Raw genomic sequence first — 16,252 nt, 5'->3', positions numbered from 1 at the left:
CCGGAAAAAGAGTTGGGGGAGGGGGTCTGAGTAGGACTGGAACAAAGAATGTTTGACATATCTCACAAAAAGACAGGCATAACTAGGACCCATGCGGGTACCCATAGCAACACCTTTTACTTGAAGGAAGTGAGTGGAGTTGAAGGAAAAGTTGTTCAATGTGAGAACAAGTTCAGTCAGGCGAAGGAGGGTGCTGGTGGATTGGTTGGGCCTCTGTTCAAGGAAGAAGCGGACAGCCCTCAAACCATCCTGGTGGGGGATGGAGGTGTAGAGAGATTGGACGTCCATAGTGAAGAGGAGGAGGTTATTTCCAGGAAACTGGAAATTGTCAAAATGACTTCAGAAGAGTCACAGATGTAGGTGGGAAGAGACTGGACCAGGGAAGAAAAGATAGTCAAGATATGAAGAAATAAGTTCAGTGAGGCAGGAACAGGCTGAATCGATGGGTCTACCAGGACAGTCCTGCCTGTGGATTTTGGGAAGGAGGTAGAAGTGGGCTGTCCGGGGTTGTGAGACTATGAGGTTGGAAGCTGTAGAGGAAAGATCTCTGGAGGGGATGAGGTCAGTGACAGTACTGGATACAGTGGTTTGATGTTCAGTGGTGGGGTCAGGGTCCGGGGGGAAGTTGGAAGAAGTGTCTGAGAGTTGGCGCTGAGCCTCTGCAAGGTGGAGGTCAGTATGCCAGACAACAACGCACCACGCTTATCAGCAGGTTTGATCACAACATTGGGATTAGACCTGAGAGAATGGAGTGCAGCAAGTTTGGAGGGAGACACATGAGAATGAGTGAGGGGAGCAGAGAAATTGAGATGGCCAATGTCACCCTGGCAGTTCTCAATTAAAAGAAGGCAAAAGGTTAGTATACAGGTACAGCAAGTAATTGGGAAAGCCAATAGAATGTTATCATTTATTGTGAGGGGAATGGAATGCAGAAAGTATGGAGGTTATGCTTCAGCTATACAGCGCATTGGTGAGACCACATCTGGAGTACTGTGTACAGTATTAGTCTCCTTCTTTAAGGAAGGATATAAAGGCATTGGAAGCAGTTCAGAGAAGGTTTATTGGACTCATGCCTAGAATGGGAGGGTTGTCTTATGAGGAAAGGTTGGACAGGCTAGGCTTGTATCCACTAAAGTTTAGAAGCTAAGAGTTAACTTGATTGAAACATATAAGATCCTGAGGGGTCTTTGACAGGGTGGATGTGGAAAGGATGTTTCCCCTTGTTGGAGAATCTAGAACTTGGGGTCACTGTTTAAAAATAAGGGGTTCGCCCATTTAAGACAGAGATGAGGAGAATTTGTTTCTCTCAGAGCCTCCTTTAAAATCTACGTCTTTGACTATGCCTTTTATCATTGGTCCTAATATCTCATATAGAGAGTCTTTGGAATTTTCTTCCTCAAAAGGCAGTGGAAGCAGAGTCTTTGACTATTTTTAAGGCAGAGGTAGATCGATTCTTGATAAGCAAGAGGGTGGAAGGATATCGGGGGCAGGCGGGAATGTGGAGTTGAGCATACAATCCAATCAGCCATGATCTTGTTGAATGGTGGAGCAGGCTTGAGGGGCCGAGTGGCCTACTCCCGCTCCTTGTTCGTGTGTAGGTTGATTGGGTAAATAGTATAAAAACTATGGGAGCAAATAAACAGTGAGGAACATTCAAAGAAGCAATTCAAACTATTCAACAAAAATACATTCATTTAAAACAAAAACTCAGCGAGAAAGATTCATCCATGGCTTACTAGGTAAGTTAAGGATAGTATTAGATTAAAAGAAGAGGCTTATTATATTGCAAAGAATCGTAGTAAGCGTGAGGATTGGGAGTGGTTTAAAAATCAGCAAAAGTTGATAAAAGGGGAAAAAATAGAATGAGAACAAACTAGCCAGAAATATAAAAACAGATTGTGAGAGCTTTTACAAGCATATAAAAATAGAGTAGCTAAAATAAATGTTGGTCCCTTAGAGGCAAAGGCAGGAGAAATTATCATGGGGAACGAGGAAATGGCAGAGATGTTGAACAAATGTTTTGTGTCTGTCTTCACAATAGAAATCACAAATTACATACCAGAAATAAAGGGTAACAAAGGGGCCAATATGAGTGAGGAGCTTAATGTAATCAATATCAGCAGAGAAAAAGCATTGGAGAAACTTAAAGGGACTAAATGCTGACAAATCGCAGGACCTGATGGCCTACATCCTAGGGTTCTAAAAGGGGTAGCTGCAGCGATAGTGGGTGCACTGGTTCCAATTTTCCAAAATTCCCTAGATTTTAAAATGGTCCCAGAGAATTGGAAGTTAGCAAATGTTGTTACTATTCAAGAAAGGAGGGTGAGAGAAAACAGGGAACTGCAGCCCAGTTAGCATGGACGAAGGATTGGTTAATTAACAGGAAGCAGAAAGTAGGGATAAATGGGGCATTTTTAAGTTGGCAGGCTATATCAAGTGGAGTACTGCAAGGATCAGTGCTGGGGCCTCACCTATTTACAATCTATATAACTGACTTAGACTAAGAGACCGAGAGTAATATATCTAAGTTTGCTGACAATACAAAGCTAGATGGGAACGTAAGCTGTGAGGATGACACAAAGAGATATAGACAGGTTAAGTGAAGAGGTAACAAGGTGGCAGATGGAGTATAATGTGAGGAAATGTGAGGTTATTCACTTTGGTTGTAAGAACAGAAAGGCAGAATAATTTTTAAAAGGCATGAAACTTCTAAATGTTGATGTTTAGAGAGATTTGGGGTGTACTCATACAAAGAACTTAGAAAGTTAGCATGCAGATACAGCAAGCAATTAGGAAGGCAAATGGCATATTGGCCTTTATTACAAGGGAATTGAAGTTCATGAATAAGGAACTCTTGCTACACTTGTACAGGGCTTTGGCGAGTTCACACCCGGAGTACTGTGTGCAGTTTTGGTTTCCATATTTAAGGAAGGATATACTTGCATTGGAGATGGTACAACGAAGGTTCATTAGATTGGTCCCTGGGATGAGAGGGTTGCATTCTGATGAGGTGTTGAGTAAACTGGGTCTATACTCTCTAGAGTTTAGAAGAATGAGGCGATCTCATTGAAACATACAAGATTCTGAAGGGGCTGGACAGGGTAGACACTGAGAGGTTGTTTCTCCTGGCTGGGGAATCTAGAACACAGGGGCACAGTCTCAGGATAAGGGGACAATCATTCAGGACTGAGATGAGGAGAAATTTCTTTACTCAGAGGGTTGTGAATCTTTAGAATTCTCTACCCTAGAGATGTGGATGCTCTGTCATTGAGCATATTTAAGGCTGAGATAGATAGATTTTTGGTCTCTGAGGGAAGAGGGATATGGGGAGTGGGCAGGAAAGTGGAGTTGAGGCAGAAGATCAGCTATGATCGTATTGAATAGCAGAGCAGACTTGACAGGCTGTATGGTCTACTCCTGCTCCCAATTCTCATGTTCACTATGCAGAAAGAAATGAATATATGATACTCAGGCACAGAGGAAGTTTCCCCTCCCTTAAAATCATTCCCCTTGTTTCCCAGAGTACTGCAGTGACAGTGGGTTTACCTGAGGAAGATACACAGTGCAAAGATTCTTTTAAAGGGAACTAATGAAGAGAATATAACAATGTAAAACACATTCCAAAAGGAATTTAAGCCACTGTTACAACAAACAATAAATGTAGAAAAAAAAATCACATGCACATTATGACCCCTGAGGTATACATTGGGAATTCTTCAACCTTGTTTACTATTTTCAATTTTATCATAGCAATTTGTCTTTGAATTGAAGCTACTTACCATTTTCCAGAAATAAATCTTGTAGATAAAATGGAAAATCATTGTCTTCAATTTCCAGATTTCTTTTCATCATATTGGAGCAGAAAATCTTCTTATAACCCTGGATAACGAGGGAAGCTTTTGATTCCTTGTGCTGTGCTCCAACAATATTTGAGCATCTTTTCTAGAATTTGAAAAAAAAGGATCATTTGGGAAGTAAAGGCTCTATCAAAATTAATTTTACCACAAAGTTTGATTTGTCTCATTTAAACCTTGACTTTTATTTCTTGAAGTTGTACTGATGAGCTGCCACCATGTAATGAGTTCTTTTTGTGTTGTCGGATGCAACATAAATGAGATGTGTGGAGTCCAGTTGGTTGAAGATCTCAAACAAGTTTATTAACAGCTAACAAGTATATACAGTGCAGGGCTAACTATTTACAGAGACTGCCTCTAGGTGTTACAGTAGCAGAGTGACTCTGTCCTCGAGTCACATGACTCTGAGACCTTAAAGGACTATCACTCTTGAAGGCAATCATACAACAGAAGTTATTATTCAATATCTAGCACTGTTTATATTGATACGCCCAGGTGAGTAAGAGGTCTCGGGTTCCATTTCAGCCTTCACCTGGTCTTACTGTAACAGGGTTTAATTTTAAACACACCGTGTTTTGAGCTCCCCCTTGGTGAATCCTTGTTCATCACTTTCCAATTATAAGGCAAAGAAACCAGCACAAACAGGTTTTCTTACATTTAAAGAAGAAAAGTTGAAATTTATTAAATTTAAACTCTAATTTGGTTAACACCTATGGATACACGCTGCGCTCCATGCTAGCATGCATACTTGATACAGACATGCAAGTAGAGACAGAAAAGAGCAGAAGAAAAATAAAGTGGAAAGGTTTGAGGCAATATCTGAAGAGTTGTTGTTATGGTTCTTCGAGCTAACTGTAGAGTCCTTGATTGCAGGTAGATCTTGCTTTTTGTTGGGGCTCAGTATTCTTCTTAAATCTTGTTCACTGTAGGAGACTTTTCTCTCTTGGGGTTAATGTGTCTTCAGTGGATTCAGAGGCTCATGAAAAAGAGATGGGAGCAGAAAGGAGAGATCTCCTCAGTCCAGGAGCAAACAGCTTTCTGCCCAAACTGTTTATACAAATTCAAAAAACTCAGGTTGCCCAGCAGGTTAGTCATGTGACTAGCTAGTTTCACCATGTCCAATTGTGCATTCAGCCATCTTAGCAGTCAACCTGGAATGTGAGCTTCCCCACCTTCAATGTCTGCTGATCAAAAGTCTATTGTGGGTTGAATGTGTCAGGGAATGGCTGCTTTGTCCTTCTAAACACGGTCTGTTAATAGGCAAATGTCTTTTCCAGCCATAGCTGATCTGTTCAACAAGTCCTCCCCTCACTCCAGAAACAGTTTAAAATCAATGTTCATGACAAAATTAATGTGCCTCATTCTTGGCAGGTGGGAGCCGGGCATGACAATACCAACCTTATACAGTTTATTATTTCTTAGAATGAAGATCCTGTCTTTGTACTCAGCCTTATATGTCTTTCTCAAGAGCTTTATTACTCTAAAGGGAAATACTATTCCTTTCTCTAATTCATGGTTTAAGTTTTTAAATTGGAAAATCATCAAAATTAAGAGCCACATAATGAAATGAATTCCCATTCGAGTCCCATAATCATTTGTTCAATATTTGAAAGTGAATGCTTTTTTCTTCTTTAACCCTCTCCTTTCCACATGTCAGGCACAGTGAGGCTGGACAGCTGGCCTGCTCATCAACTTCTGCAATGAGAGCAAGTGGAAACCATAATGTTAACCACATCAACCCGGCAGGGCTCTCCTTCACATTTCCCTGCTGTTCCTGTGATGATGATTTTAAGGTATCAGCCTGGGTTCAGTGGTTAGCTCTCTTGTGTCTGAGCCAGAATATTATGGGTTAAAGTCCATCTCCAGTAATTTAAGCAGGTAATTCAGGCTGATATTTCAGTGCAGCACAGAGAGTGCTACACTGTCAGATGTGCCATCTTTTGGATGATGTGATTACATTGAGGTCCTTTCAGGTCGGCATAAAAAGGTCTATCTGAAGGAGAGCAGGAATCCTCCCTTGACTAAAATACTAAAAGATATTGTCTCATTAACTGTCTATTTTTGTATAATCTTGTGTGCGCAAATTGGCTGCCACTTTTCCCTACATAACAATAGTAACTGCACTTCAAAAGTAATTCATTGATTGTAAAGTGCTTTGAGAAGTCCTGAGGTGGTGAAAGGGGTTATATAAATGTACATTCTTTCTCTCTAATCAATGTCACCACTTCAAGTTTCATAACTTAGACAATCCTTAGTCAGATTCTCAAATTTTAGAAATGAATCTGGGTCTGTACTTCTGTTGGTGCACCATTGGTCAACTGCTCGAAATTGGAATTATTACAGCAGATTTTCCTGCTATTGCACTCGATACAACAGATTCCACAGGTGCTGTTCACAGAAGAAAATAGTGTGGGGAGCATTACACACCCACAATGGAGCCAGCCCAATTTCCCATCTATTGATTGAAATAGATCAAAATCCAATGGATACCAGCACATGTGTGCAATATGCTGCATGATTTTTACTCTACGCACTGCACTCGAGTGGAAAAGGAAAATCTATCCAGTATATGAAATACACTGTAATCCACAGAACAGTTTTACCCCAAGGTGAAAATTGATCTTTGATGATTTAATCATAGCACTTTTTTTAACCAGTGACACAATAGTGATAGTTACACAATGTTCACAAAAGGTGAAGTCACACGGGATCAGTGGTGAGCTGGCAAGATGGATACAGAACTAGCTCGGTCATAGAAGACAGAGGGTAGAAGTGGAAGGGTGCTTTTCTGAATGGAGGGCTGTGGGTAGTGGTGTTCCGCAGGGATCAGTGCTGGGACCTTTGCTGTTTGTAGTATATATAAATGATTTGGAGGAAAATGTAGCTGGTTAGTAAGTTTGCGGACGACACAAAGGTTGGTGGAGTTGTGGATAGTGAAGAGGATTGTCAGAGGATACAGCAGGATATAGATCAGTTGGAGACTTGGGCGGAGAAATGGCAGATGGAGTTTAATCCGGACAAATGTGAGGTAATGCATTTTGGAAGGTCTAATACATTGGGAGGTATACAGTAAATGGCAGAACCCTTAGGAGCATTGACAGGCAGAGAGATCTGGGCGTACAGGTCCACAGGTCACTGAAAGTGGCAACGCAGGTGGATAAGGTAGTCAAGAAGGCATACGGCATGCTTGCCTTCATCGGTCGGGGCATAGAGTATAAAAATAGGCAAGTCATGCTGCAGCTGTACAGAACTTTAGTTAGGCCACACTTAGAATATTGCGTGCAATTCTGGTCGCCACACTACCAGAAGGACGTGGAGGCTTTGGAGAGGGTACAGAAGAGGTTTACCAGGATGTTGCCTGGTCTGGAGGGCATTAGCTATGAGGAGAGGTTGGATAAACTCGGATTGCTTTCACTGGAACGACGGAGGTGGAGGGGTGACATGATGGAGGTTTACAAAGTTATGAGTGGCATGGACAGAGTGGATAGTCAGAAGCTTTTTCCCAGGGTGGAAGAGTCAGTTACTAGGGGACATAGGTTTAAGGTGTGAGGGGCAAAGTTTAGAGGGGATGTGTGAGGCAAGTTCTTTACACAGAGGGTGGTGAGTGCCTGGACGTTGCTGCCGTGGGAGGTGGTGGAAGCAGGTACGATAGCGATGTTTAAGAGGCATCTTGACAAATACATGAATAGGATGGGAATAGAGGGATACGGTCCCTGGAAGTGCAGAAGGTTTTAGTTTAGACAGGCATCAAGATTGGCGCAGTCTTGGAGGGCCAAATGGCCTGTTCCTGTGCTGTACTGTTCTTTGTTCATATAAATTAAAATCTATAAAGCATGCTCATTTAACTAGGGTTTTAGTTGATTTTAGATTATATGATATACTCATCTTTAACTTGTGCATGTGAGCAATGATGAGTGCAAGATAACTCCGACCCCAAAATAATTTAAAAATGTGGAAACATTACTGAAAAGCTCATGTCAAATGTGCACATTCCTAATAAATAAATATTTCAGATAATTTTATCATTATTATTTTGGTTGACATCAAATTGGACCAAATCTTGCTCGAGTGGGGCACTTTGCAGCATTCGCTATTAGACATTTTCCTGCACCCTTCAGTTCAAAAAGTTTTTGTGGTGGAACTTGCTGGAAGATGTTGCTATTGTTCTTAATGAATACTTTGCATCCGTCTTCACAAAAGATGGGAACGATGCAGATATTGTAGTTAAGGAAGAGGTGTGTGAAGTATTGGATGTGATAAACGTAGGGAGAGAGGACGTAATAATAGGATTATTTGGCCTCCTTGTCTCGAGAGACAATGGGTAAGTGCCTGGAGGTGGTCAGTGGTTTGTGAAGCAGCGTCTGGAGTGGCTACAGAGGCCAATTCTAGAGTGACAGACTCTTCCCCAGGCGCTGCAGATAAAATTGGTTGTCGGGGCTGTTACATAGTTGGCTCTCTCCTTGCGCTTCTGTCTTTTTTCCTGCCAACTGCTAAGTCTCTTCGACTCGCCACTCTTTAGCCCCGCCTTTATGGTTGCCCACCAGCATTAGCATCCTTGAAAGTTGATAAATCACCAGGGCCGGATGAAAGGTCCCCCAGGCTGTTAAAAGAAGCAAAAGAGGAAACAACATTATTTTCCAGTCCTCACTGGATACAGGTGTGGTGCCAGAGGATTAGAGAACTGCTAACATTGCACCTCTGTTTAAAAAGGGAGTGAGTGATAGACTGAATAATTACAGGCCCCAGTCTAACCTCTGTAGTGGGCAGATTACTGGAATCTATTCTGAGAGACAGGATAAACTGTCACTTGGAAAGGCACAGGTTAATCAAGGATAGTCAGCATGGATTTGTTAAGGGAAAATCTTGTTTGATCAACTTGATTGAATTTTTTGAAGAAGTAACAAAGGAAGATAGATGAGGGTAGTGCAGTTGATGTGGTCTACATGGATTTTACCAAGGCTTTTGACAAGGCCCCACATGGAAGACTGGTTAAAAATATAAAAGCCCATGGAATCCAGGGAAATGTAGCAAGGTGGATACAAAATTGGCTCTGTGGCAGGAAACAAAGGGTGTTTTAGCGATTGGAGGGCTGTTTCCAGTGCTGTTTCGCAGGGCTCAGTACTGAGTCCCCTGCTTTTCGTGGTATATATCAACGATTTGGACGTAAATGTAGAGGACATGATCAAGAAGATTGCCGACAACACAAAGATTAGCCATGTGATAGATAGCGAGGAGGATAACTGTAGGCTGCAGGAAGATATTGATGGTCTGGTCAGATGGGCAGAAAAGTGGCAAATCGAATTCAATGCGGAGAAGTGTGAGGTGATGCATTTGGGGAGGTCAAATAAGTTAAAGGAACACACGACTAATGGGAAAATACTGAGAAGTGTAGAGGAAGTGAGGGACCATGGAGTGAATCTCCACAGATCCCTGAAGATAGCAGGACAGGTCGATAAGGTGCTTAAAAAGGCATATGGAATCCTTTGCTTTATTAGCCGAGGTATAGAATATAAGAGCAGGGAGGTTATGCTGGAACTGTATAAATCATTGGTTAGGCCACAACTTGAGCACTGTGTGCAGTTCTGATCACCTCATTACAGAAAGGATGTAATTACACTGGAGAGGGTACCGACGAGATTTACAAGGATGTTGCAGGGACTGGAAAAATGCAGCTATGAGGAAAGATTGGATAGGCTGGGGTTGTTCCCCATTGTAACAGAGAAGGCTGAAGGGAGATCTGATTGAAATGTACAAAATTGTGAGTGGCCTAGATAGAGTGGATGAGAAGACCTCAGCAGACAGGTCAGTGACTAGGGGGCATAGATTTAAAGTGATTGGTAGAAAGATTAGAGGGGAAATGAGGAAATCTTATTTCACCCAGAGGTTGGTGGGGGTCTGGAACTCACTGTGAAAGGGTAGTTGAGGCAGAAACCCTCAACTCATTCAAAAGAAGTCTGGATATGCACCTCAAATGCCAAATCTGCAAGACTGCAGACCAAATGCTAGAAGGAGAGCCGGGAAGAAGCCACTTGTTTGGTGAGTATCTTCTAAGTGATTCAGGTCCATTCTAATCCAAATATTTAAAATAGTAAAGGAACTAGTGGTAAGCTTCATATATAAAAAAGAATAATTGAATAAAATAATTAAGTAGTTAATTAAAACACATTAAGGATGGCAGGACAGGTGATGTGTCATGGCTGCAGCACGTGGAAGTTCCTGGATGCCAGTGTGATCCAGGGCAAACACGTCTGCAGTAAGTGTTTGCGGCTCGAAGAACGTTGGCTAAATCATTGAACTGGAGTCCGAGCTGCAGACACGGCGACACATCAGGGCGGGGGAATGTTACCTGGACATTTTGTACCAAGAGGCGGTCACACCCCTTAGGATAGGGTCTTCTGATCAGGAGTGGCTGCAGCTGAGGCAGGTAAGGAGACACAGAGGGCAGGAGTGCAGGAGCCTCAGCCTTTGCGATTGTCCAACAGGTTTAAGGTTCTTTCAGCTTGTTTGGATGAGAGTGGGGGCTGCAGGGTGGATGAGCAACCTGACCAAGGCACCATGGTACAGGAAGCCATTCAAGTGGAGGGAGAAAAAAGGAATGTAGTGGTAGTAGGGGACAGTATAGTTAGGGGGATTGATACTGTTCCCTGCAGCAAAGAGCGAGAGTCCAGAAGGCTGTGTTGCCTGCCCGGTGCCAGGGTTCGGGACATCTGCTCGGGGCTGGAGAGGAACTTACAGTGGGAGGGGGAGGATCCAGACGTCATGGTCCATGTAGGTACCAACGACATAGGTAGGACAAGGATAGAGGTTCTGCATAGTCAGTATGAGGAACTAGGCACCAAATTAAGAAGCAGAACCTCAAAGGTAATGTTCTCTGGATTATTACCTGATCCACGTGCAAATTGGCATAGGGCAAATAAAATTAGAAAAATTAATGTGTGGCTCAAAGACTGGTGTGGTAGAAGTGGGTTCTGGTTCGTGTGGCACTGACACCAGTACTGGGGAAAGTGATGGCTATACCATTGGGATGGTCCATATCTGAACCATGCTGGGGCCAGTATTCTAGTGAGCTGCATAACTAGGGAAGTAGAGAGGGTTTTAAACTGAATAGTGGGGGCAAGAGATCATATTTGGGAAGATATAGTAAATCAAGGAGTAGAGCCAAGGTGAGAGAGAAAGGAATTAATATGGGAAATGATAAACAGAGAGTGACAGGAAGGGACAGAGCATACAAACCTAAGAGTAAATCAACAGATGAAGCTCGAGGTTACAAAAATAATAAAAGTACAAAACTAAAGGCTCTGTATCTGAATGCATGTAGCATTCGAAACAAAACAGAGGAACTGAGAACACAAATAGAAATAAATAAGTACGACCTAACAGCCACTACAGAGATATGGCTATAATAAAAGCAAAATACTGCAGATGCTGGAAATCTGAAATAAAAACAAGAAATGCTGGAAATACTCAGCAGGTCTGGCAGCATCTGTGAGAGAGAAGCAGAGTTAACGTTTCAGGTCGGTGACCCTTCATCAGAACAGCAGAAGTATAGAGGAAGTGAGGGACCGTGGAGTGAATGTACACAGATCCGTGAAGGTAGCAGGACGGGTCAATAAGGTAGTTAAGAAGGCATATAGAATCCTTTCCGTTTATTAGCCAAGGTATAGAACACAAGAGCAGGGAGGTTATGCTGGAACTGGAACTCATTGGTTAGGCCACAACTTGAGTACTCTGTGGAGTTCTGATCACCTCATTACAGAAAGGTTGTAATTGCACTAGAGAGGGTACAGAAGGGATTTACAAGATGTTGCCGGGACTGGAAAAATGCAGCTTCTGTTGAAGGGTCACTGACCTGAAACGTTAACTCTGCTTCTCTCTCCACAGATTTGCCAGATCTGCTGAGTAGTTCCAGCATTTCTTGTTTTTATTACAGAGTCATGGCTGCAGGACGACATAGATCGGGACCTGAATAAAAGGTGTAGCAGTAGCTCTGTTAATTAGTAATGGTATTAATGCAATAGAGAGGGATGACCTAAGTTCAGGAGACCAGGATGTCGAAGCAGTTTGGGTACAGATGAGAAATCATAAAGGCAAGAACTCACTTGTGGGAGTGGTGTACAGGCCACCTAACTAACCACACTGTAGGATGGAGTATAAAGGAAGAAAGAATGGTAGCTTAACAGAAAGGTACGGCGATAATTATGGAGGATTTTAACTTACATATAGACTGAAAAAAATCAGATGGACAGAGTTAGCCTAGATGAGGAGTACATCTGGAGCACTGTGTACAGTACTGATCTCCTTATTTAAGGAAGGACGTAAATTCATTGAATACAGTACAGAGAAGGTTTACGAGACTAATACCTGGACTGGGTGGGCTGTCCTATGAGGAATGATTGGACAAGCTAGGTTTGTATCCGCTGGAATTTAGAAGCGTAAGAGGCGACTTGATTGAAACATATAAGATCCTGAGGGGTCTTGACAGGGTGGATGTGGAAACGATGTTTCCCCTTGTGGGAGAATCTAGAACTCGGGGTCACTGTTTAAAAATAAGGGGTCACCCATTTAAGACAGAGATGAGCAGAAATTGTTTCTCTCTGAGGATCGTGAGTCTTTGGAATTTTCTTCCTCAAAAGGCAGTGGAAGCAGAGTCTTTGAATATTTTTAAGGCAGAGGCAGATAGATTCTTGATAAGCAAGGGGGTGGAAGGTTATCGAGGGTAGGTGGAAATGTGGAGTAATCAGTTCAACCATGAACTTATTGAATGGTGGAGCAGGCTCAAAGGGCCAAGTGGCCTACTCCTGCTCCTAATTTGTATGTTCGTATGTAGGTGGGATTAGACTGGTCGATCATTTCTCGGTTGGTGCAAACACGATGTGCCAAGTAGCCCCTTTCTGTGTCGTAATCTATGATTCTAAGTGTGGGCTGATAATGACATGGTGAGGGGAACAAAGGCATCTGGAACCTTAGTGAATATAGGGATTAATTGTGTACCTCCTTAACCAATGCGATTTAAGAGAAAGAAAGAGAGGAATGGCAGAGAAGGAAATTGGGTGAATTAGAGTAAGATCAGGTACAGAAAAAGAACGAACGATAGGAAAGATTGTATATTTTCTCTCTCCCTCAATTCAAAGAAAAGGTTTTTTTTTTAAATGTGATTTTTATAATCTCCACCAACAATTAATACCTTAAGGAATGAGACTCCACACTTAATTTTCCATACTAGAAATTGATTAGCAGTAACTAACAAGTATCATGTTGTTAGAAAAGGTGCTTAGGCTTGTAATGATAAGACTTAATGTTCTGTGGTGAGTTTACTTCATTTCTACCACACAAATACGTCAACTGCGTGACATTCATGGCACGTCAATAGTGAGTCAGACAGCAAGATCCTGTTTTCACAAAGCTAACGACAGAACGCCACATTCAGTCAACATTTTTTGGATATTGACATTTAACTACACATCTGTTCCCCGCCTGAAGTTGTATAGAAAATCATAACTCAATGAGATAAGCACTTCATGCCAGAAAATCAGAATGAGTAACACCTTAATAACAGCGAGCACTATTAGTCGCACCATTATTTTCACAGTAAACTTTGACCCCTTATTTTCGCAGCAAGATTTGGCCTATAGTATAATATGAATGTAACTGAATGTTAAAGGTATATGGTACAATACCTTGTGGTGACTGAACTTCACCACATGCCTGGGATTGTGGACAAAACAATAGGGACTGACTCCAGGGAGTGGCAATGAGCACATTGGTGTTTTTACTATGTCAGTGCCTAATGGGTTCTGCTTAGGTTAACAGATCATCAACAGTTCTCCTGTTTGGGCAGGATGAAGCACGATCCAGGTGTTTTGCATGTGATGTGTGTGGGAGACAGTCTTGACATGCTGATCAACTGCTGGACGGGGGTCAGGTTCTCAATCATTTGGTTCAGACTCTGAATACAGACTACTTTCTCAGAAATACCAGTGAATTGCACTGAACAGTTACAGCCAAGTACATTCAAAGTGAAAAATACAAATTTGCCAACATCAACATAGCAAACAAATGCAATGTTCGGGGTAAATAAGTATCACTAATGAAAATGCTAGTTCAGGGAATGCTGGTGTATGTCCTTGGAAAGTATGCTGAGAATAGTACTTCGAACCATACTTCTAATAATTAGAATACAGATATCACAGTTACAATTTAAAGAAAACAATAACAGACAATGGAGACAAAACTATTTTTCAATAGTAGCTGTTAAATCAGTAAATAGTTTTGCTTACATGCTCAGCAATAATGAAATACAGCAGCTGGTGTGATAGGGAGTAATCTGGACAATTTAAAGTCCTCATCAGTCTCCTGCATGTACCTGTTTCCAGGCAAGGGACTCCATTATCCTCCCTTCATTTAAAAGAATGAACAAACATTTATAAAACTATTTTTAGTGGATTACCAGCTCATGTGAAATTATATAGTAAACTGATCAACTGTCACTTAAAAAAAAAATGCTGTTACTTTTTAAACCATTGTTCGTGAGCCAAGACCTTGCTCCACAGCTTCCTCCAAACTTTCTGTGTAGAAGCAAGCATGGTTCACAGGACAGTGACACATTTTTGGATTTCTCAGGGGCTGAGGAAGTGTCACAATGGGTGGAAGTCACTGCTTTACTGGAGTTTCCACAGTATGCTGAGTTCTTGAGAAAGGGATCAATTGAGAGGCATTGGAACAGATTCAGTTCACACTGGCCAGGAACTGGCCTCATGTCAAACCCCATGCTTGAGAGCTCTGTTTTATGCCATTTTTCAGTAGGTAGCAATGCCTCTCGCTACAAGGAGTAGTTTGGGCACAATTATGGAGAGCCTCCAGACCCTGTCTGAATAGTTACTTTGTTCAATTGAAATTCATGTTATAGCTTTCCCAACACTATACATGCTTTATAAAAACACACCAGCAATTAAAGTTACTGGGCAAAAATGTTTAGATTCAATACACTTTCAGAAACATTATTTGACTGTTTCAGTGTGGGGACACTTTATAATTGATTTAAGTAATTTGAAGAGCAGAATAATTCCCATGTGCCTAAGTTTGCAATATCACCAAGTTCGGAGACATAATGTTAATCAGCGTGCAAAAATCCAGAAAGGATCCAAACAGAATAAAATCAATGAGTAAAGGGGTGCTAAATGGAAGTGTAAAATCATGAAATTATGTAGAATCGAAAATATGAATTATGTATTAAATGGTAGGGTGGTTACGCTAACAAAGTAAGAAATATATCTTGTTAATAGATTAAAACCAGTACTCACAGGCAGCAAAGATATTAGTACAGCTAGAGGTGTGATTTATATCATAAAGTGGCATGTTTTGAATTTGTTCCTGACTTTGATGAGACTACATCTGTGTTCTCCTGGATTCCTGATTTGAATGAATTATTAGGTAAGATCATCTGCCCTGGAACTTCGCTGTTCAGAAGTGGTGGTCAGTGGGCTGAGTCAATCAAGTTCTGTAAATTTTCAGGATTATGGAGAATTTGGATGCAGGAAAGTTTTTTTCGCAAAAGATCCAAGGACGAGGGGAGGGGACACAGTTTAAAACGAAGGGTAACAAAAATAAAAATTTGGGAGTGATGGAACCACCATAGCACAATATTACAACAGGTTTTTTTTTTACAAAGAATTGGATGAAATCCTGTTCGTAAATAAGATTCAAGATAATTGGTTCTAGAGTCAGAGTAAGGAATCTGATAGGAAGTTTGGAAGGGTAGGTGAAATGGACGAATGATCTTCTCCTTCTCAAAACTTTACAAAGTTAGTTTGTATTATATCCTAACATTCTATTGTGAAATATGTAGAAGTCAGCCTACATTGCATTGTCTTGAGATTTAAAGCTTTGAATCCTATTTCCACTAAACCAAAATCTTCCCTCCTGACTTCCATGCCAACATTGTAAATGGTTCCATTCCCGCAGGTACTACCTCTGCTTTTTTCAAAACTGCCCATCAATCACATGTCTCCTAAAAGGAACACCCTTCCTGTCCTCTCCAAAGTCCTTGGATATGTTGTCGGCTTTCAAATCAATGCTCAACTTTCCCACAACTTCATGTTTGAATCTTTCCAGTGAGGTTTCTGGCTTTGTCACGCTCCTGAAATCTGTTCATGGCCCATTTCTCTTCCTTATTTACATGCTGCTCCTTGGTGACATCATCTATCAAAATGAAACATTAGTGGCACCCAGCTCTATCACTATCAACCTTGCTGTTTCTGTGTGTTTGGACTGTTTGTACAATAACAATTGCTCTTCAAAGAGCTGCAATTTCCTTAGTTAACTGAAGCCATCCTTTTAGTCGTAACCACAGACTCTGTACCCTCACCACTGTCACATGTCAGCTGGGGCTCAGTGATAGC

At 41.6% G+C, this 16,252-nt stretch overlaps 1 protein-coding gene across 8 annotated transcripts in view; it reads right to left on the bottom strand.

Moving 5' to 3' along the window:
• The window catches only part of c24h16orf89 (chromosome 24 C16orf89 homolog), a 146,378-nt gene that overhangs the window by 113,088 nt on the left and 17,038 nt on the right, over positions 1 to 16,252 (bottom strand). For all 8 annotated transcript variants that reach the window (XR_010977346.1, XR_010977347.1, XR_010977349.1 and 5 more), the window contains exons 4-5: positions 14,132 to 14,249; positions 3,780 to 3,942 (exon numbers count right to left, since the gene is read on the bottom strand). Coding sequence is in view for 5 of the 8 variants with exons in the window: in XM_068055668.1 (XP_067911769.1) it covers positions 3,780 to 3,942; positions 14,132 to 14,249 (281 nt within the window). In the remaining 3 variants the exon portion in view is untranslated. The remainder of the gene's footprint in view (positions 1 to 3,779; positions 3,943 to 14,131; positions 14,250 to 16,252) is intronic.

This window comes from Heterodontus francisci, chromosome 24 (genome assembly GCF_036365525.1).
Source record: "Heterodontus francisci isolate sHetFra1 chromosome 24, sHetFra1.hap1, whole genome shotgun sequence".
In the NCBI taxonomy this organism is placed as follows: Eukaryota; Metazoa; Chordata; class Chondrichthyes; order Heterodontiformes; family Heterodontidae; genus Heterodontus; species Heterodontus francisci.
The sequence above is the reverse complement of the archived record's forward strand: the minus strand, read 5'-3'. Positions and strand labels throughout refer to the sequence as shown.